At 57.9% G+C, this 20,818-nt stretch overlaps 1 protein-coding gene across 19 annotated transcripts in view; it reads left to right on the top strand.

The window, feature by feature from the left end:
• Positions 1-20,818, top strand: part of CAMTA1 (calmodulin binding transcription activator 1) — an 894,219-nt gene that overhangs the window by 780,861 nt on the left and 92,540 nt on the right. For all 19 annotated transcript variants that reach the window (XM_004272346.4, XM_033432830.2, XM_033432827.2 and 16 more), the window contains 2 exons: positions 672-825; positions 19,621-19,761. In XM_004272346.4, the coding sequence (XP_004272394.1) occupies positions 672-825; positions 19,621-19,761 (295 nt within the window). The remainder of the gene's footprint in view (positions 1-671; positions 826-19,620; positions 19,762-20,818) is intronic.

Below are 20,818 nucleotides of genomic sequence, written 5' to 3'. Positions count from 1 at the left end.
TTAGAGATGCTTGTGCAGGGAGACCACAGGCTGAGGGGCAGAGGGGCATCCAGCCCTTAGAAGTGGATGCCTTGGACTTCCCCGGTGGTCCAGTGGTTAAGACTCTGCGCTTCCACTGCAGGGGACACGGGTTCGATCCTTGGTCAGGGAAGTTCCACATGTCACGCAGGGTGCCTTAAACTCTAGGAACTCCGTTTCCCCCTTAAGAAGAGGGTGGTGGTGATACCTGTCAGGGACGTCCAGGGACCTGCAGTGAGGAAGTGCGTGTAAAGAGTGGAGCAGGGGCCGGTGCTGCTGGGGCAGCTGTGGGCGTAGGTCCGGGACATGAGGCTAGAGGTACATTTAACTTCATGTGTGGTCCTCAGTTACACATGAATCCGCCCACATGTAGAGCAGTGGGTCTCAACTGAGGCCAGTTTTGGCCCCCGGGGGGTAACAGGCAATGTCTAGAGATTTGGGGGAGGGGGCGGGGTTTGATGGCATCTCACCAGAGGCCCGGGGTGCTGCTGGGTGGTCCCCCACCACAGACAGTGATCTGGTTCCACGGGTGAGTGGTGCCCAGGTTGAGAAAGCCCGGCGTGGAGATGCTCAGCCTGTCTGTACCTGCTGGGGTGACCTTGGGCAGGCTCCGTACCACCCTCATGCTACCAGTGTCTGTGCTCTCCCCCCAGAACCCCGATATCGTCCTGGTGCACTACCTGAATGTCCCGGCCATCGAGGACTGCGGCAAGCCCTGCGGGCCCGTCCTCTGCTCCATCAACACCGACAAGAAGGAGTGGGTGAAATGGACCAAGGAGGAGCTCATCGGGCAGCTGAAGCCCATGTGTGAGTAGGCGCGGCCGGTCGGCCAGGGCCACCCAGGCAGGGCCAGAGGTCCTCCGGGGCCTGGGGATCCGGGGGCGGGAGCCCCGTTCTGCTCAGATGCCAGTGAACTTAGCTTTTACAAGGACCCTGCCCAATTCCACCCGGTCCTCGGGGGCTCCCTATGCGACGGCCAGGACCCAGATATCAGCCCACGTTACAGATGAGAAAAGTGGGTTCGAGAGCACAAAACCCGTGGGCGAGGAGCAGAGTGGAGAGCGCCTGGCACCTCTGTCTTGCAGGCCGCACACAGGGGCGCGGTGGCAGTCCGGGGAGGGAGAGGCCTGTGGCCCGCGGCCAGGCCGGCCAGGCTCCTGCCCTTGGCCCATCTGCTCCTGGACACGGGACACCCTTGGCTCCCAGACAGGGAGGCACACAAGTAATGGGAACTGAGCTGGATTTCATTGTGTCAGCAAAGTGACGCTGCCGGGAGCATCTGTCAGGAGCAGAGCTCTGAATGCAAAACACCGAGCGTGTCCGAAAAGCCGGGACATGGCCGGTGCCTGGTTTCCACGGGCAGCCGGCGGGGGCTCCCGGTGGCATCTCCTGCTGCCTGGACGGAGGGCTCAGGGAGGACAGACCCGGGGAAAGCCGTCCAGTGCACAGGGCCCTGGGTTCCGGAACATTGACCTCTGAGGCTCAGGGCAAAGACCTGTCATCACACTAGACCTCAGGGAGCGGGTCAATGGGGCCGTCAGAACCTGTGGCCCCCTTGGAAGTCGGGCTGCGGGGAGGAAGCACATCCAGGGAGCAGCTGAAATGTCCTTTCCTGGGCGCAGCGAGTGTCTGGTCACTGAGTGTCCATGCTGAGGCCACGTGGCACCTGCGGTGACCAGCTCATCCTGAGAAGCCTTCAGTGCTCAGATGGGAGGATCCCTCCACCAGCCACAAGGTTGGGGATGGGGTCAGGAGGGACAGGGTTCTGAGTAGGGAAGTGGACCCCCAATAGGCTGATGGTCCAGCCCGCCCGGGGGCTGGACCCCAAGGCTGAGGTCCACCCCCATGCTGTCCTCCTCAGCCGTGTGCCTGTGGGGAGGCTCCGGCCAGCTTGGCCTCGCTGCCGCCACTGGGAACTAAAGCCAGGAGGCCCAGGGCCTTCCAGGCTCAGGCTGTGCCCGGTGGAACCCTCCTCAACTGCAGCTCTGACCAGAGCTGTCCTGTTGAAGCCACCTGGTACCCTCAGGACGGAGCATGAGCTCCTGGGTGTGCCCGCAGCTCATCCACCTGCGGACCCCACGCCACTGCCCCTGCCCAGGGAGACATCAGAATGAAGTCAGCCTCCTTAACCAGAAGGGGACACGCAAGCCTCTTCAGAGCTCTGCGGAGCACCTAGAAACTTGGGAAACATCCCAGCTAATTCCCGTGAACCTTTGCCACCTGCCGCTCCTCGGGGCCCCGCACCATGCTGGCACGTGGAAGGCTCTCTGTAAATATCTGTGAGGGGGCTGGGTAAGCGTGGCTGGGCCCAGCTTGATCCCCTCTCCGCAGGGGCCCGAGCACCTGACAGAGGCCCCCGGTGTCCAGGCCCTGAGAGCCGGAGCTGCCCAGTGGCACCCCTCCAAGGCCAGGCCAGGGACTGGGGAGCAGGGCAGTGGTGCTGGGTCTGCTCTGCCGCCTCGCCCACCCATGCCTTCCATTCCGTGGTGTCTAAATGCACAGGGCTTGTACTTGACCTTGGGTTTCCTCCCCCAGAGCTGCCCACACTTCCTCTTTGGCAGAGCCTTGGCTGGGTGGGGCAATGGCTCTGATAACCGCTGGCACTGGAACCACGCTGCCAGGCCGGTCGAGTCCGGGCAGCCAGGCGCTGCAGGTGCGCACCTGGTTCTGGGACTGCTTCGCTGTGTGACCTCAGGCCAACCACTCACCCTCTCAGAACCCTAGTTCCCTTTCTGGAAAGTGAGGGAAAGCATCCAGCAGTCTCTGTACCAAGACCAGCAGCATCTGGCCCCTCTCCAAGGGGCCCAGCTTGGCTCCTGGGCCTCTGCAGACCCGGGTCCGAGGCGCTGAAGCCACTGTTTCATCCCATGTCCTGGGAGGTTCCAGAGACCGAGCTGGCCAGAGATTAGCCAAGGGGATGTTCCCGAGGAGAGAGATACCTTTCAAGGTGGACACCCCAGGCAGAGGCTCTGGCCTGGGCCCTCCTAGCGCCTCTCAACACACACCGATGGCCGTTCTCTTGTAAGCCACCCTGTGGCCCCTTGCCTCCCCATTCTTTTATCTGAGCTGCTTCCTTTTTCTCCCCTCATTGCCTCCACCCCCTTACAACAGCCCCCATCCTCAGAAGGGGCCCCACCTGGGAAAATTCCCCCTCCCACACAGGAGCCTGTCTGAGTCCAACAGGAATGCCACCTCCCACAGCAGGCAAGGGGATGAAGCCATGAACTCCAGGGGCTGGAAACCAGACCTCGGTCCTTCTCTGATGCTTAACTGGAGAGAACTGTGAACGCCTTTTAAAAGTCTGCAGTGCATCAAGGAAATTATGTAAAACTACAACAAACACCCCATAAAGCTAATCACACTTGAGTCCCTGGTGCCCAGACACGAGAGCAGCACGGTGCAGTCACTCAGGGTGTGTGTGTGTGTGTGTGTGTGTGTGTGTGTGTGTGTGTGTGTGTGTAGCTCCGGTTAGACATGCACAGCCCGGAAACACAGCCCAGGAAATACGGCTCCAATAAAAGCTTTAGATGCCGATTGGGTTTGGAACACACACAGAGCAGCAGCTACCCGTGTTCGGGGAAAGCAGAGGTATGCTGGGAGCCAGGAAGGCATCAGATTGGGTTCCACAATCAGGCGTGCCACCCCAGCGCTGGAGCCAAACACGTTAGCTTCATCACATTTTCACATAAATCACATTCCTTCAAAGACTTCACAGGTTGACTTCCTGATGTTTCCAAATTTCTCTGCCCTGCAGCAGAGTTGTCAGTGGTTTAATCAAAATGTTGTGTTCATCGTGGGGAAGGAGACTCTGCTCCTCCGCCTTCGCCTCACCTGTTGACGATGGGGTGGGGAGATCCTACAGACGCCAACTTCTGAGCCAGACTGATTCCAAGGACCCCACCTTGACTCTTGCAGGGGTGCCCTTTAGTCCTTTGGGGGCTTCCCTTCAACCTGCAAACTGAGGGATGCCTCCTCCAGACTAAAAAAAAACAAAGACAAGGGGGAAAAAATTAAGATCTCTGATAGGAATTCCCGGTCTATTTCCAGCAACGCTTCCCGTCTTTTGCAGTCCCTTCTGTGGTATTTAGAATACGGGTCCTGCCTCTGTGACGAAGACAAAAAGAATAGTGGCTTAAAGCTTATTTCTCTTTCACAGAGAAACTCTGGGTTGATAGGGCAGCCTCACAGTGTCAGGGACCAGATCAGCCGCCCAGGCTCTTTCCAGCTGGTTGCTCTGCCATCCCTAGGGCGTTGCCCTCTTTATGTGGCCCAAGATGGCTGCTCCAGCACCTGCCATCATAACTGCATTCCAACCAGAGGGAAGGGAAGAAGAGATGGAGGGCAAACTTCATCCCTTTAAGGACGGGGGCCAGAAGTGGCACACAACGCTTCCACTCATATATCATTGGCTAGAATTTGGTCATAGGGTCACCCCTCGTTGGCAAGGGAGTCTGGGAAGTATAGTCTTTTCTAAGCACTACCATCCTAACTTCCTTTGGGGATAGGGTTCTGCATGTGAGTCCTTCAGGGCTGAGTAGAGCCAAGTGCAGCCTAGGGAGCCTCCTGTAAGGCCTCAGCTGAGAATTGCTCAGCTCAGCTCAAGGCCTGAGGATGCCCGTCCGTCTGAGGGTTGGAGTTTATGGAACTCAAGTGAACATGATCTAAAGATCAGCACATCTCATCCTGGAAACTCCAGGATATGTTCCAGCGCAGCCGGTCTGAGAGACCACCTGCTTTGGACCCGGCGAACTGCCATAGTGCGAGCGGGGGCTGGGCAGGTGGGATCCGCTCCTCCCGGGTCAACCTTGAGTGGGAAGAATGATGGGCAAAACAAGCTCTGTGCCTCGGTCCCGCCAGCCTGGCGGGAAACTCGCTCAGTGATCCTCGGCTGCCCCGAACCACGGTGGCCCGAGCCCTCCACCCTCAGGGAGTCAGATGGAGCCAGTTTCCTTGGAGTGGACCCTCAACTCTGAGCTCCACGGCTTTCTGCCCTGCCCCATTCCTTTGCAGCCCACGAGGGGACGGGATGCCAGCCGCTTCCCGGCTAGCAGGTGGTGAGGATTTTCCATGCAGAGTGAGGGATGAGGGCGTGAGATTTAAGCTGTGTTCTCAGCCCTTCCCCAGCTGTCCCCCTCTCCCTAGGGCTCTGCTTGGAGCGCCCTAGCCAGCCAGGTGGCCCTGCGTTGCCCAGCAAGCCCTGGGCCTCCTCGCAGGCCTCCCTGGGCCCAGAGGCCACTGGCGGCTCCACCGGCTACCTCTGGGCTTGGCTCTGCTCTCGCTGCCTTCCTGGAGCCCCTCTATCATTGCTCAGGGGTCCCGGGGCCTCAGTGGCACTGGGTGGGGAAAGCAGGAGAGCTGGCTGGGGAGCCCCCCTGCCGACGTCCGTGCACCCCTCAGTGCACACATGCACACACGGCCCACGACCCACAGGGACATGCGCGAGGACGCACGTGTGAGTCAGCAGGGCCAGGGCTGTTTTCTAGCCCCTCCAGCCTCAAGGCTCTCTCCAAGAGCCCTTTAGCACACCACCACCGTCCCCTCCCCAGCTCAGGTGGGGACACCGGCACTGTCTGGGCCAGAGAAAGTGCCTGACCCTCCCCCTGAAAGTGGGTGAAGTGGCAGTGAGGGCGGGGGTATGGGAGCAGGGAGGGGGGGGTCCCAGCTCCTCCTCTGACCAGCAAGCGGCCTAGCACGGGTCACCCCAGCCCTCTGAGCAGCATCGTCCTTCAGGGCGGGACGATCATGGGCCCTTCCCTGCGGCCCTGTGGCTGTCAAACGACATCGTGGACACAAAGTATGTAGGTGTCGGGGCTGCGCCGGAGCCAGAAGGCCGGTCCTCTCTCCTGAGTTTGAGGGCTCAGCCCCTGCTAAGCCCTGTGCTGAGGGGCACCGGCAAAGACCAGCTGGACGGCCCCTCGGGAACTCCTGCGCCACCAACACCAAACCAGAACAGGCTTCTAGAACCTCTGCCCTGAGCTCAGCCCAGTGCCAGCCCTGCGGAGGCTGCCAGGTGGGGAAAAGCCCGGGCCCTGCCCTCAGGAAGACAAACCCAAGAGGCCGGACCAGCTGAGGGGCCTGAAGCAGACGGCCTGAGAGCAGAATACACGGCTCTGCCTTCAAGTGCCCAGACATCCAGGAGATCCAGGCTCAGAGCAGTCGGGAGGCTCCCTGGCCCCCTGGCCTGGAGGAACGTGCGGGACAGACGGGAGGCAGGGAGGCTGGGTGGGCAGCAAGAAGGAGAGAGCAGGCAGGGGTGCACACAGGTGTGGTGCTGAGGTGACTGCAGTGAGCCTCACGTTTGAGGCTTAAAGGGCACACTGAGTACGAAGTGATGGAAATCGCATGGAGGGAGAAGTGTAGATGTCATGGGAGCCGTGTTAAGGGTGCGGGTAGAGGCCAGGTTGAGTGTCAGGTGGTAAAGGTCATGTTGACGGGAGGGTGGGGGGGGGGAGGCGGAAGTCACGTTGAGTACACGGGAGTGGAGGCCATACTGCGGAAGCTGTGTTGAGTGTGAGGCAGGAAGTTATGTCAAGAATGAAGTGATAAAGTCCAAGTTGGTAGTAGGCATGGAGGCCATGTTGAGTGTGGAGAGGGGTGGAGGCCATGTTGGTAGTGAGGGTGGAGGCCATCCATATTCAGTGTGGGGATGGAGGCCATGTTGAGTGTGGAGAGGCATGGAGGCCATGTTGGTAGTGGGGATGGAGGCCATGTTGAGTGTGGAGAGGCATGGAGGCCATGCTGGTAGTGAGGGTGGAGGCCATCCATATTCAGTGTGGGGATGGAGGCCATGTTGAGTGTGGAGAGGCATGGAGGCCATGTTGGTAGTGGGGATGGAGGCCATGTTGAGTGTGGAGAGGGGTGGAGGCCGTGTTGGTAGTGAGGGTGGAGGCCATCCATATTCAGTGTGGGGATGGAGGCCATGTTGAGTGTGGAGAGGCATGGAGGCCATGTTGGTAGTGGGGACGGAGGCCATGTTGAGTGTGGAGAGGGGTGGAGGCCATGTTGAGTGTGGAGAGGGATGGAAGCCATGTTGGTAGTGAGGGTGGAGGCCATCCATATTCAGTGTGGGGATGGAGACCATCCATATTCAGTGTGGGGAGGGAGGCCATGTTGAGCGTGGGGAGGGATGGAAGCCATGTTGGTAGTGAGGGTGGAGGCCATCCATATTCAGTGTGGGGATGGAGACCATCCATATTCAGTGTGGGGAGGGAGGCCATGTTGAGTGTAGGTGGGCACAGACGAAGCCAAGTGTAAGGTGATGAGGACCATTTTGATGGTGGTGGAGCCCATGTTCAGTGTGGGGTTCAAGTGTGCCCCCCTAGCTCCCCGAAATCCTCAGTTCTCCCAGTCACCTTGGTCCCTGGGCTCCTGCAGCCTGTAGGTGTTCCAGAAGCCAGGGTGTCAGCCCCTCCCCGTGCGCCCTCCGGAGGAGCACAGCCTTTGTGCCTCCGTGAGGCCGGGACGGCAAAGGCAGGGTGGCTGGAGACAGGAGCCCCCTTGCTGAGACGTGGCTGATGCGGCGGAGACCAGAAGGAACAGACTGGTTCTCAGCGGCGTCTTCCAGGAGCTACTCACCCCGCAGGTTAAGCCAACAGTGAGGTCCCTCCGTCTCCAGAGCCCCCAGCCCTTCCTCTGCCTGCAGGGGCGGACCTCACTGTTGCCACACCCAAGCCTCAGGTTGTATGTCAAGGCGCCTGTTGTTTTTTCATCATTTTCCAGACAAAGACCAAAGACCCAGTAAGAGGGGCGGTGTTTATTTGTTTTGCTTTTTTGCTTAGATTGTCATCCTGGTGATTATAGAACATCAAGAAGTAAAATCAACAAAGGCTTTCCTTTCTGGGGCCCACACCAAACCGGTTCCTGGTCGCCTAGCGCCACCTGGTGGCCTGCAGCAGCAGAGCGGCTCAGAGACGTGACCTCTCCGGAGGCGTCCCACTCCCCAGGCTGGGATAGGAGCAGGCAGGCAGGGGGCACGACTCACCCCTGCCCGTGGACCTAGTGCCGAGAACCTGCTCTGTGATTCTGGGTCTGGGAGGGGGATGGGGGGGCTGGAACAGACAGAAGGGGGCCCTAGGGAGCCTCCTCTCCCATGCGGTCTATCCTGATCAGGCATAGCCTGGCCGGTTGCAGGTGGAGGGGCTGGCAGCTTCGCCCGTGACCAGGAACGCGTACTTCAAGTCTCAGTCTGGGTGATGGAGGGGCACTTGCAAAGCAAATCGCATAGCTGCTGTCCCCATGGAGCTGCACGCGGGGGTACCGTGAGTTGGGAGGGAAAGGTGGGGGGGGTAGATCAGTCCAGGGAAAGGGGAAGCTGTTGTCACCCAGGGCTGGAAGGTTTCTTTCTGGCCAGAAATATTCAATTAGCAGCCTTTTCCAGTGTTCCCATCTCTGGAGTTAGACTCAGGGTAGGAGTGAGAGACCAGGAGTCAGGGAGGAGAGTGTGCACCTCCAGGCCTCCCACCACGGGGGCTCAGGGAAGCCAGAGCAGCTGTGGTTCCCTCACCTCTCGCTACCCACCACCCCCTGCCAGTCCTTCAAGGCCCGCAGAGCCTGGGCACAGACATGGGCTCAGTGCCGGCAGCAGTGGCCCGTATCAGAACCTCCGGGGCAGGTTGATAAAAGGCAGGGCCCTAGGAATCTAATTTTTTTTTTTTTTTGGCCATGAATCTTGCGGGATCTCAGTTCCCTGACCAGGGACTGAACCCGGGCCAGGGCAGTGAAAGCGTGGACTCCTAACCACTAGGCTGCCAGGGACGTCCCAGGAATCTGAATTTTTTAACAAGCAAGATTCTCCTGCTTTTTGAGAGATCCTAGCCTAATGCAGTTTCCAGCGAGAAGCCAGCCAAGGAGCCCTGTTGCAGAGATCAGGGTCGGCCCCTTTTTGGGGCCACAGGCCTCTTTGAGTATCAGCTGATTCTCAGATCCATGTGGAAGTGAGGCTGGCACCGGAGGCAATGCTGACCTTGAACTTGTGCAAAGAGTAGGGTGTATCACTTCTGGGTGTTTCAGGACCCCGTAAAGTCTTTGCATAGACTCTGGATTAAAACATGGTACCAACCCTAGAAGTTTCCTTGGGTTGAAAGTTAAATGTTAGTGTCATCACATAATGGGGTCTTGCCAGACACTTACCGACTTGAAGTCATGAGAAACCCTGGAGCCCCATAAAGGGAAGCACATCTGCATCCCCGTGGCGGGCCCAGGGCCCAGGACTGCAGCTCTTTCCCTAAGTGCAGAGGCGTTAATCAGTGGATGAAGCCTGTGAGGCCCAGAGGTTCTGCCCCGCCTTCTGCCTGTGTCAGCTGGATTTGGAGTCACGGAGGGAGACGGTTCAGTACACAAGGGCCTGGGGAGGATTCCCCTGTCCATCTTGCTTGTCTCTTTGGTTAGGAGCTGCAGGGATGAAGAGCAGGCAGGGTGGGTCTCCTTACATCTCCCACTCTCTCTCGGACGCCTCCTGGGCACCGACCAGCCTGGCGCAGGGGAGAGCAGGCAGTGCAGAGGCAGGAAGAGGCAAGGCTGATCTGTTTTCTTTAACTAAAGTATAGTTGCTTTACAATGTTGTGTTAGTTTTAGGTGAACAGCACAGTGATTCAAATGTGTACATATATATTCTTTCTGTCAGATTCTTTTCCCTTATAGGTTACTACAAAATATTGAGTATAGTTCCCTGTGCTATACAGTAGGTCCTTGTTGGTTATCTATTTTATAGGTAGTCGTGTGTATATGTTAATCCCAAACTCTTAATTTATCCCTCCCCCCACTTTCCCTTTTGGTAACCAGGAGTTTGTTTTCTATGTCTGTGAGTCTCTTTCTGTTTTGTAAATAAGTTCATTTGTTCCTTTTTTTTTTAATTTATTTATTTTGGGCTGCATTGGTTCTTCATTGCTGCATGGGGGCTTTCTTTTTAGTCACAGTGAGTGGAGGCTACTCTTCGTTGCGGTTCGCTGGCGTCTCATTGTGGTGGCTTCTCTTGTTGCAGAGCACAGGCTCTAGGCACATGGGCTCAGTAGTTGTGGCCCACGGGCTTAGTTGCTCCGCGGCATGTGGGATCTTCCCAGACCAGGGCTCGAACCCGTGTCCCCTGCATTGGCAGGCAGACTCTTAACCACTGCGCCACCAGGGAAGCCCCCCCCTTTTTTTTTTTGAGATTCCACATATATGCAATATCATACCATATTTGTCTTTCTCTGTCTGGCTGACTTCACTTAGTAGGATAGGCTGGTTTTAAATAGGGATTACTTCCTTTTCCTGCTCTGCTGGAAGGATCCAGGCTTGTTTTGCAAATGTGCCTTTCTCCCTTGGGCTAAATTTTATTTAGCTGGTTTGTCCCCCACATCAGAGAACTGAAAGAGAAATACTTATTTTGACTTCCTGTCCCTCACTGGCTACTTGCCTCCTCAGGGCCACTTGGGCGCCATGCACTCCCTGCTGTTACAGAATCCCCTGCTCCGACTCTGCCATCCACTAGTTCCAGGAGCTTTGATGGGGGTCCCTCTGTGCTGGTGGGGAGGGTGTGCCTGACCACCTCCCAGAGCTGACACAGCCCTGCTCATGCTGGGGAGTGATTTTGTTAAACTTAGAATTTGTTGCCAACATTTTAATCTCCAGATTTTCAGCTTCTCTTTGAAAATTGAAGGTTCTGGTAGGAGGCGAGAGACAGCTACCCCTTTCTAGGGCGCCACCTCCGGGCACACGGAGGAGGGATCTGAGTCCAGGGTCTCCCAAAAGCAAGACGGAGACCCTCCGGAACCCCAAAACCTGGTCCCCTGCCCCCGCTGCTAGTGGCCCGGAGGGGCTGGCGGACAGGTGGTCACTCCTGCCACCTCTGCCCCTGGGCAGAGCCTGGAAGAAGAGGCTGCAGTCGAGCCTAAAAGAGAAGAGAATTCAGAGCCCACGTGGTTCCCAGATGTGGGAGAATGGCTAAAGTTTCTTCTCCCCCCCCCCCCCCCACACTGCCAAATTGGGCTTCCATCCAACATTGCTAGACAATCAGAGAACTTCAAGCACAGTCACGCTCTCACTACAGAGCAAAGAATTCCCGGCCTCGGTCACAATGCCACTCAGCAAATCAGGAGATTCTGCGAGACTCAAATCGCTCCACAGTGCACATCCTTGGCCCAGTGAGCGGGGCCGGTGCGGAACCGCTCCGCCAAGGCCACTTTTTATGCCACTGAGCTTCTAGGAGATTGCCTGCGAGGTCAAGTGCAGAGGTACGGGAAGCTCCATCCCCACGTGGCCTGAATTTCCTGCTGGTGCGGCCTAAGCGGCCCAAATCAGCTCCGAGTTGGGAAGCCCTTCTCCCCGCCCCTCCCCTCCGAGGTCCCTCCCACCTGGAAGATGTCCTCAGACCCTCTGCCTTTCCCTGGGCTTGTTCACTGTTGGAACGAAGACGATGCCTCCTGGTAAAAGATGGAAAGGGGGGTCTTATGCCCCACGTCCCCTGACATTCAGAACCAGGAATTACAAGCCCATTTGGGACACAGCCCATGCGTGCCCGCGCACACACACGCCACCGCGTGCCCGCGCACACACACGCCACCCTGTCCCCGCTCAGCCTCCACACTCCTCGAAATGAGATTTCTGAAAATGTCCTCAGGACCAGTAGGAGAAGGAGCTGAGGGTGAGACGGGAAAATTGAATCATATGTGGGTGTCTGGATATGAGAAGTTAAATCTAATGAAAATTTTATCCAGTTGAACCAAGAAATCAGAAGCTGGGCCTTTACTCCTGTCAACAAGAATACAGTGAAAATTAAACCAACGCGGCTGCCATCTCCCATTGACCTTGTTGCCATGGAGACAGCCTTCTAGTGTCAACAACTGGGGGACATCCAAACGGGCTCCTTCACTCCTGGAGAGGCGTCTGGTGGCCCCTCTCCTGCCCGCCTCTCTCACGTGGCTCCTCTGTAGGGTGACCACAGGACCGGGTTGCCTGGGAGCGTCCAGGTGACACCATTGTCCAGACAAATTATCACAGTGCCCGTTTCCGTCTCCAAGGGGACCTGTCTGGACAGCAGTTAAACAGTCACCTCTGTGTAGGTCTTTACGGAGAGTTGAGTCCCCGGGTGGGAGCACGGAATGAGTGCAGGCTGCTGGGGGCCAAGAGAAAGGCCCCCCAAAAGCCTCTGTCGGGAGGTGGGGGGATTTTCTTTGTCACCAACATGCCACTTGTCACCTGCTCGACACAGCACCAAGAAACCTCTTCCTGTGTAAAGAAAGCCAAATGTCCATCCCAGCAGGGGCCACCTGTGCTGTTACCGTGGTGACCCAAGCTCCAGCCGATGTGCCTATATCCTTCCAGAAGTTACAGCCCCACAGAGAATAGGAGGGCAGGCAGCTTGCTCTCCAGCTCCTGGGGCTGCCTCAGCGTGGGGGGCCTTCCAGAGTAGGCCTTTCTGACCGTCTAATTCCTTTCCAAAGTGTTCCAGGCATGACGTTTCAGAGCAGAAAGGGCCATCTCACTCGGGACCCTCAACCCTGTCCTGACTCAGATCTCCTGCGGACGCCACTGAATCGGAATCCGGGGTGTGGGACCCACTTGTGTCTTTGAAGTCCCTTGGGGAACAGAGATGTGTCATCAGGTGAACCCGTGGGAGGCACCCATTTTACAGATGAGGACACGGAGGCCAAGAGGAATCAAAGATCTTCCCAAGATCACACGCATGTGAGGAAAAGAGCTGCGGCCACTGGGGCCCCTGACCCCTGGCCAGCGTGGTCCTGCTGGCCTGTCTCCCACAGGCTCTGTTTTGTTTTGCATTTTTTAACATTTTATTTATTTACTTATTTATTTTGCCACGCAGCATGCGGGATCTTAGTTCCCCGACCAGGGATCAAACCCATGTCCCCTGCAGTGGAAGTGCAAAGTCTTAACCACTGGACGGCTAGGGAAGTCCCCCCCCACCCCCGCCCCGACAGGCTCCGGATGTTCTTGAATCTCAGCCCCGCCCTCCCATACCGCTAGCCAGGCACTGAGCTCGGAGGTTCTCCCTGCCCTTCAGGAAAATTCTACCACTGCCTGGGGCAGCCACCTCGGGAAGCATTTGAGGCTTCAGAGGACAACCAAGAAGACCGCCTCTGGGCCCCCCACACACATCCCAGCCCCGTCTGTGACTCGGTGTCCCCTACGCACCCCATCCGACCTCCAATGACTAGAAATCCAGGCAAGGAGCCAAACACTGCTCCCACGATCCCCACGTTCTCTGGGAAGAGTCTTGCTTCGGGCTTCCTGTCTTTCATAGAAATTTCCCATAACTTCCCCCGGTGGGCTTCAGTGAACGAGACCGGGGACCCCTCCGGGAACCCCAGCGGCCCAGGTTCAGATGCTGAGATGTTCTCCCACGGACCTCCCTCTCTCGCTGCTTCTCCTCCAAGAGCAGGTGCACAGCAGGCCCTGCCTCTCACTTCCTGCCCTACCCTCGGGAGGCCCAAGGCAAGCTTCCTCTGCTCGGGTCTGGGTGGCCGCACATTCCGGCCTGGCTGCCCACCTGGCCCTTCAGAGGCAGCTGGCACCCTCCGTAGTCAGGGCAGGAGACAGCTGGGTGGGCGGCGGGCTGGGGGACAGAACCTGGCCTAGCCCCAGGGGGTCTGGGTTTCCTGCACACTCACCAGCCCCCGGGAAAGCGCGGCATCCCTCTCTCTAGGAAGTGAAGTGAGTAGAAAGAATCTCGGCCTTCTGATGGGAGTAGCCCTCCCTCTCCGGCCCGTGATTAACCGTCCGGCCATTCCTTGGTCCAGGAGGGATGCAGCCTGGGAAGACCCATCCAAGGCAGTTGGCTCCGTGGAAACTGCAACCCCTCCCCACCCCCACTTATCTGCTGAGTGACCTTGGGCAGGTTCCACAACTTTCCTGAGTCTTGGTTGTCACATTAATGAAACGGGACAATAATTCGGCCTCAAAGGATCATTGAGAGATGAGAGAAGTAATCTCTAGACCAATGGGTCTCAAATTTGAGCCAGCGTCGATTCCCCTGGAGGGTAGGACACAGATCTGGGCCTCCTCCCCAGAGTTTCTGATTCATCACAGGGCGGGATGGGGCCTGGCAATGTGCATTTCTAACATATTTCCAGGTGATTTCACGGCAGCTGGGACCACCCTTGGAGAACCACTGCCCAGTGCCCTGTCCACAGTAGATACTCAGTCAAGGGTAGATATTATTGTGATTTATTTCTTTTTATAATGGAGTCAACATGTAAAGAACGTAGCACAATGCCTAGCAGGTAGTGTCGGTTCAGTAAATATTATTTTTGTTATTATTATTGAGATGTGAGCTCTGCTTACAGTTCATTGGGGGAATTAATGAATGGATGAAACAAAACGGGAGCAGTGCTGGAGAGGGGTTGAGTGACTAAGAAACCACCCATTCGTTTATTCACTCCACCAGTCTTCGCTGAGCATCTGCTATGTGCCAGGCATGGTTCGAAGCATGGGGGCTAGAGAAGGTCCCCTCGATAACATCCTGTCCCCATGAGTCAGACTCTGACTCCAGTGGGGAGGAGAGCTAGAGCAACCAGGAGGGCCTCCAGGGAGAGGTGAGGCTTGAGCTGGCATGTGCTGGATGGAAGGGTAAGATTTAAAGGGGCAGCGAAAGTGGTGCCAAAGCTCAGCCTCTGTGCACGGGCGCCGAATCGAATCTCGGAAACAGAAAAGAACAGCTTTATTGCTTTGCCAGGCAGAGGGGGGCACGGCAGGCTCCTGCTCCGGAAAACTCCGTGTCCCAACCCGGGTGGACTTGACGAGGAGTTTTATAGCAATAGTTCAAGCGTGGGGTTGCTGATAAGATTAGAGTGTGTGCAGGGGCTGCGCCCCTCCAATCTGGTCTCAGGTAGTCGCTTGATGAGCTTCTCTGGTTCCTCTAATCTCGCCTCAGGTGGTAGCTTGGCTGTTCCTCCCTTGTTTAGCAACTGTTCAGATCTGCCCTTTGGAACCCAGGGAAGGCCATGGAGTCTGGAGTCTGCTCCCTACAAACAAGAAATGGGGGACAGAAAGGTTTCTGTGCCCAGGAGCCCCACAGGGTCCTGCTCGGTTTCAAAAGGAGGCATTCTGGAAAGATCTCAGTGCCCCTCAAACATACACACCCAACGTGTGCAGCACAAGGGCAGGGTGGGTCTCTCCCAGGGGCATGTAGGGCTCAGGCCTGAACCCTGATGTCAGCTGGGGCTCCCATAACAGAACACCACAGATTGGGCAGCTTAAGCCGTAGGCGTTTACTTCTCACAGTTCTGGAGGCTGGAAGTTCAAGATCAAGGTGTGGGCAGGGGTGGTTTCTATTGAGGCCTCTCCCCTTGGCTTGCAGATGGCCGCCTTCTCGCCGTGTCCTCACATGACCTTTCCTCTGTGCGCTCGCCCCTGGTGTCTCTTCCTCTTCTTATAAGGACACCAGTTCTGTTGGATAAGGACCCACCCTTAGGACCTCATTTAACCTTAATTATCTTCCAAAAGGCCCTATCTCCAAATATACTCAAATTGGAGGTTAGGGTTTCAACCTAAGAATTTTGGGGGGGTACACAATTCTGTCCATAACAGAGTGACAGGGCAGCTCAACCTGGGGTCTAGTTAAGCCTACCTGGCCAAAGCTCTCCACCTACAACCCCCCACAAGGCTGGGATGGAGCAGGCATGAGCCAAGTGGCCCTTAGCTGGCAGCTGGCCCCAGGCAGGGGTGGGGGTGGAGGATTCACCCCCATACCTTCCCCAGCCCCTTCCTCCAGATCTCCGTTACACTCTTCCCAGTGGCTGGCTGCCTCTTGGGTGAATTGCTCATCAGAAGATGCTCTCCAAAGCGTGGCCCCATGCTGTTGTCATCGATTTCCTTTTGATTATTCAGATTAGTGTTAGCCCGGCTGCCCAGCTCTGGGAGGTCGTCAGGGTGAGCGTCGTGCTCAGGCCACGTCAGCACCGTCGGCTTGCAGACCAGTCCTCCCACGGGGCCTGCTGCACTCCGCCTGGCAGAGCCAGTGTCGGGCCCAGGTGCTGGGTCCCTGGGCAGCAGCAGAACTATGGGCGGAGCCGCAGAAGTACCCTGCAGCACCCCACTTTCCTCTGGCCACTCCTGTCCTGTGCAGGTCTGTGAGGAGTCACCCACGCCCGCCTTCTCCCTCTCTGGTACCTTCCTTGCCCCAGCCTTCCTGGGCACACAAGACAGGCCCCCCTCCATCACCTGAGCAGCCCGGGAGCACCGTCCAGACCTCCTGCATGGGGAGATTTAGAGGATCCCCGGCCAGGGATTCGGCAGGAAACACTCAGGCCACCCCCACCCCCAGGCGGCCGACTGTGGCCTGGGAATGAGGAGCCCTCCCCCGAGACTCAGAGAGCAGAGGGGATGATGTGGCCCAGAGCCGCAAAGAGGTGATTTGGGCGGGGGAGCGGGGGGGTATTCGCTTTTCTCTTTCTGTGCCCTCCGCCCCAGTTCATGACCTTACGTTTCACCAACTGTACCTTTAATGGGTTTCCCTTTAGCTGCTTTTACGAAGGAGGAGAGGCAGTGGAGGGGGAGGGGGCCAGCGTGCGTGTGTATCAACCTTCCTTCCATAAAGCACGCTTTTCCCAATAGAAATCTCCTTTCCCATTGATTCATTACGTGTCGGGAAGCGGAGCATGACATGTTAAAAGCCATCTTGATAGTATTTGATATTCGGTACTAACAGCTCACCACCTCCGAGGAGGGGGCTCCTCTCCCCTCCCCCACCAGAGGGGGAGGGAGGCAATTTGCATATTGGATGCGCTAAGACAGTAGGTAATTTGCATTAAGTATCCAGAAATTCTCTGCTTGCAATCTGTCACCCTTCACTGGGTTTTCATTTTATAACCTTCACAACATGAGGAGACGAACAAGAAGCAGGAAGAACGCAGGAGCGGCACCCGCACGGGGGCTGGAGGAGGCTGGTCTGAGCGGCAGTTGTCAGCACTGGGGGGGCCTGGTCCAAAATGCCAGAACGTTCCAGCAGAGGCGACGGGCAGTCCGGGGGTTAGCGAGCCCACCCAACGCCAGCACCCCAGACCTTTGGGTGGGGTGGGGTCCTGCAGCCAGAAGCCAGAGGTGGGGCTGCCTGAGCATAGCTCACGTCTCCAGGGATTCAAGTTCAGACTCGGGTGGGCCGGGAGAGGGTTCCCTGAGGACACCTGGTCCGGCTTTGCAAGGAGCCCTGCTCCAAGTCCTGCACAGGTAGAAGCGCCCGTGATGAGCTCTGGGAGCTTCTGGTCTCACACTTGCAGAACCTAAAGACTTGGCCTAAGACAGAGCCCTGTGTGTGCCATCCTGACTGCATGCGAGGCACTCGCGCAGAGCTTTAAAGAGAAGTCTGGGCGCCCCTCCGGAGCCCCTGGGCTGGGACAGGACATCTGTGTACAGCGGTTTGGGTCCTGCCCTCTGGCCCCCACCCTCAGCCTCTGTTTTCTCATCTATAAAATGAGGATTCTGGAAAAGGTCCTCAGCTAAGGGGGGCCCAGGTGTGAGGACACGCCCTGACCCCTAAGTCCTGCCTGGGCCAGGCCCCTTCTGCTGTGATCTGTTTTCCATATTGGATTTCCAGGTAGAGGTTTATTTGCGAAAAGTGCTCCGCAGCTATGATGAGGTTTGCAAACCCCTGGCTTGGGCTGTCCCTTCCAGCTGCCTGAGCCAGCGGGAGTGCAAGCTTCCTGGGGCTGCCGGAGATTTCCCCGAGGGATCCCAAGGGGCAGCGCCATCCACCTGCAGAAAGGTGGGTGCAAACACCCAACCCCTGGGCATGCGCATCACACAGGGCTCCAAACAGGCGCCCACGACTTCAAATCCAGGCAGCGGAGCTAGCTCGAGGCAGAAGCCACTCAGCCACCGTCCCCTCTCAATGACTCGCCAGAATTCTCCAGGAGCAGGGCTGGGGCCCCAGCGCTTTTGAAGAAATGAGCGGCAGAGCCAGGAAGACCTCCCGAGGGGCCAGAGCCTCATCAGAATGGAGTGGAGGCGAGGATCCTGGGCGAACACCTGGGCAGGTGCATGGAGAGGAGAAGAGAAGCGGCGGCCTCAGGGGGTTCCCAGCAGATCACGACCCTCACACCGGGGTTTTCTTTGAAAACCACTGAAGTTCTACATGAAAGCGCAGGAGCACACAAGGAGCTGAGGCATGAGACGGACGGCGCCGTGGAGCTCTCCCTGCAGCGTTCCAAGGCTGAGCCGCCTGCGGAGGTCACAGCAAGAAGCTGCCTTCCCCAGGCCTGTTCCCAAAGCATCGGCCAGGGCAAGGCCAGCATCACGTGCTGTGTGTCGCCGTCGTTGCCATCATCAACATTAACGGTTATGACAACAGCTACTCTTGGCAGGGTCCACACGGAGTGCCAGGCAGGAGACTGGGTTTCCTCCGGAACACCCTGTGAGGCGGATACTCTTGTATTCCCATTTTGCAGGTGAGGAAACTGAGGCTCAGAGAGGTTTGGTGACTTGGCCAAATTCACACAGCAAGTACAGAACAAAACCTGGACTCCAATCCACATCTGAGTCCAACCCAGCTCCTACGCGCTGTGCAGACTCTCCCTGTGTGTCTCCTTGTGCCCCTCAGAGAGCAAAGGCAGGCTCTGTGAGCTGTGACAGTTCTCCCCATGGAGTCCACGTGAGATCAGGAGAAAGCAAATTGTTCTGGCGCTGGCAAAGCCCCTGGCCTCTCTCTAACCTGACCCTGTGCCCTGATGCCCTGCTCCCCCTCTCAGAACACCAGCTCCCACCGTCCACCCCCTTCATAGGGACCTGGGTCACTCCTGAAGCCCCAGGCACCAGCTCCAGCCCCGGGGCTGTGGATTCACTGCCTCTGGACCCGGCCCCCCAGAGCCACCAGAGAGGCCCCCCAGGCTCAGCCCCCCACCTCTCAGCCAGGTCTGCTCCAGCTGAGAGAATACAGTGGGCGTGAAACTCAGTCAGTCCACACATCCAGGCAGGCAAGTCGGTTATCTTAGACTTCCAGCCCCATCCACCCTCAGTCATGCTGGGTGCCCCACTCCGACACCAGGGACAGCAGGGCTCCAGGGTTGAGGAGGGTGGAGCCAGAACCCCAGGGTGGCCATCCGGGTGGCGGGCCATCGGGGGGCACCCGCTGTGCCCAATCTGCCATCCCTCGAGGCCAGGAAGTCTGATGAGAGCAGGAGTCTGAAGCGCTCTCCCTCCGCCACCCGCCGGAATGGGAGCCATTCTCCCCAGCCTCCACCACGTCTCCACATCTCCACGACCTGCGGTCTGGGGAGGTCCCTCAGCCTCCGGCACCTCTCCTTCCCCATCCTCGCTCTCTGTCCCCTCCACTCCAGGACCCCTGGAAGAGCCACCCGATGTACTTGGTCTTTGCGGAAAAAAAACCCAACTCCCTGGGCCGTCTACTGCCCTCCCCCCGCCATGCGCCACAGGAAAGGAGGACGGGAGGCAGAGGGGGCGCACAGAGGTCCCGAGGGGCGGGGTTGTGGGGCAGCCTGGCCCTCCCTTCTCTACCCTCCTTTCTCTGCCACTTCTTACGGCCATCCCTTCATGGTGCCTGGAGCCAGCATCCCAGCAGAGAGGGGGCCACGCTCAGGGCGGGCCCAGGTCCCGGCCCTCGCAGGATTCCCCCCGCAGCCGTGGCCTCTGACCACCCCGCCTCTCTCCCCACAGTCCACGGCATCAAGTGGACCTGCAGCAACGGGAACAGCAGCTCGGGCTTCTCGGTGGAGCAGCTGGTACAGCAGATCCTTGACAGCCACCAGACCAAGCCACAGCCGCGGACCCACAACTGCCTCTGCACTGGCAGCCTGGGTGAGCGGGGTCGCCCCCAGCGGGCACGTGGGCAGAGGGGGCGCTGCCAGGCAGCAGGTGTGATGACCACAAGGGGAGAGGGGTCAGCCAGGAGCCAGGCCACAGCACAGCACCCAGGGCAACTCTCCCTCGTCCTGCCCAGCGGGGCTGGCGCGGCTGGTGGGCAGCCCACTTTGGGCAGGAGAGAGCAGTTTCCGGAGAGGCGCGCCCTCTAGGAACGTGGGCAGCAGAGTCAGGAGTGCACAGGGTTGGGTCTCTGTCCACATCCACCCGTGGCAGGTGCCCTCCGGGCCCTGGGATCTCGGGCAGCAGCAGCAGGAGCCCGGGTCCCCGGGCCGACACAGGCTTTTCTGGGAGATCGGCCCGGAGTCAGTGCGACCACTCAAGCTAAACCTCCTGCTTCCACCTCTGTCTCCTCCAAGAATGTAAAGCGGCCCCCATCCTCTGTCCTGATGTGTGTGTGTTTCCGATGATGGTATTTGCTCTGTGGTCCTTCACTCCCTAGCGGCCTTAATTAGCTATTGCCATTAGAGGGTCCCGTCACTTCTCCGTGAAGTCTTCACATACTTAGGGATCTTGGTGAGTCTGTAACTGGATCAGGGGAGAATTCACCCTTTTATCAAAAGCAGAGTCACCCTTCTCAGATGGAATGACAATCACACAGGAGTGGAGGCCTGGGGGCAGAGCCCCGAGTGCAAGTTGCTCAGAAACGCTCAGAGCCTGAGGTCCTTTCTTCTCTGCCACTGAACTGGGGTTTAGGGCTGGGTCCTCGCTCAGGTCTTCAGAAGGATTTCATCCCACAAGGAGCCAAGGATAGGCCCGGGCTAGCTAAATGGAGTGGGGGTGGGGGGGGCCCCAAATACCTTTCTGCCTCTGGAATGAAGTCTAGAACCCTCTTTGGTCCTGGGGCCTAAGAGCTAGTCCAGGGAGAGTACATTGCTCTCTACCCACCGCACCCCCAGCCCCCTACCATCAACCACCGGCTTTCAGTCCCAGAGGGGTGTCCTGGGACACTGTGGCCTGAACAGGCATGAAAAGTTTCAGGGGAGGGGAGAAG

This window comes from Orcinus orca, chromosome 1 (assembly GCF_937001465.1).
Source record: "Orcinus orca chromosome 1, mOrcOrc1.1, whole genome shotgun sequence".
Taxonomy (NCBI): domain Eukaryota; kingdom Metazoa; phylum Chordata; class Mammalia; order Artiodactyla; family Delphinidae; genus Orcinus; species Orcinus orca.
Note: the sequence above shows the minus strand (reverse complement) of the source record. Positions and strands in the feature narration are given on the sequence as shown.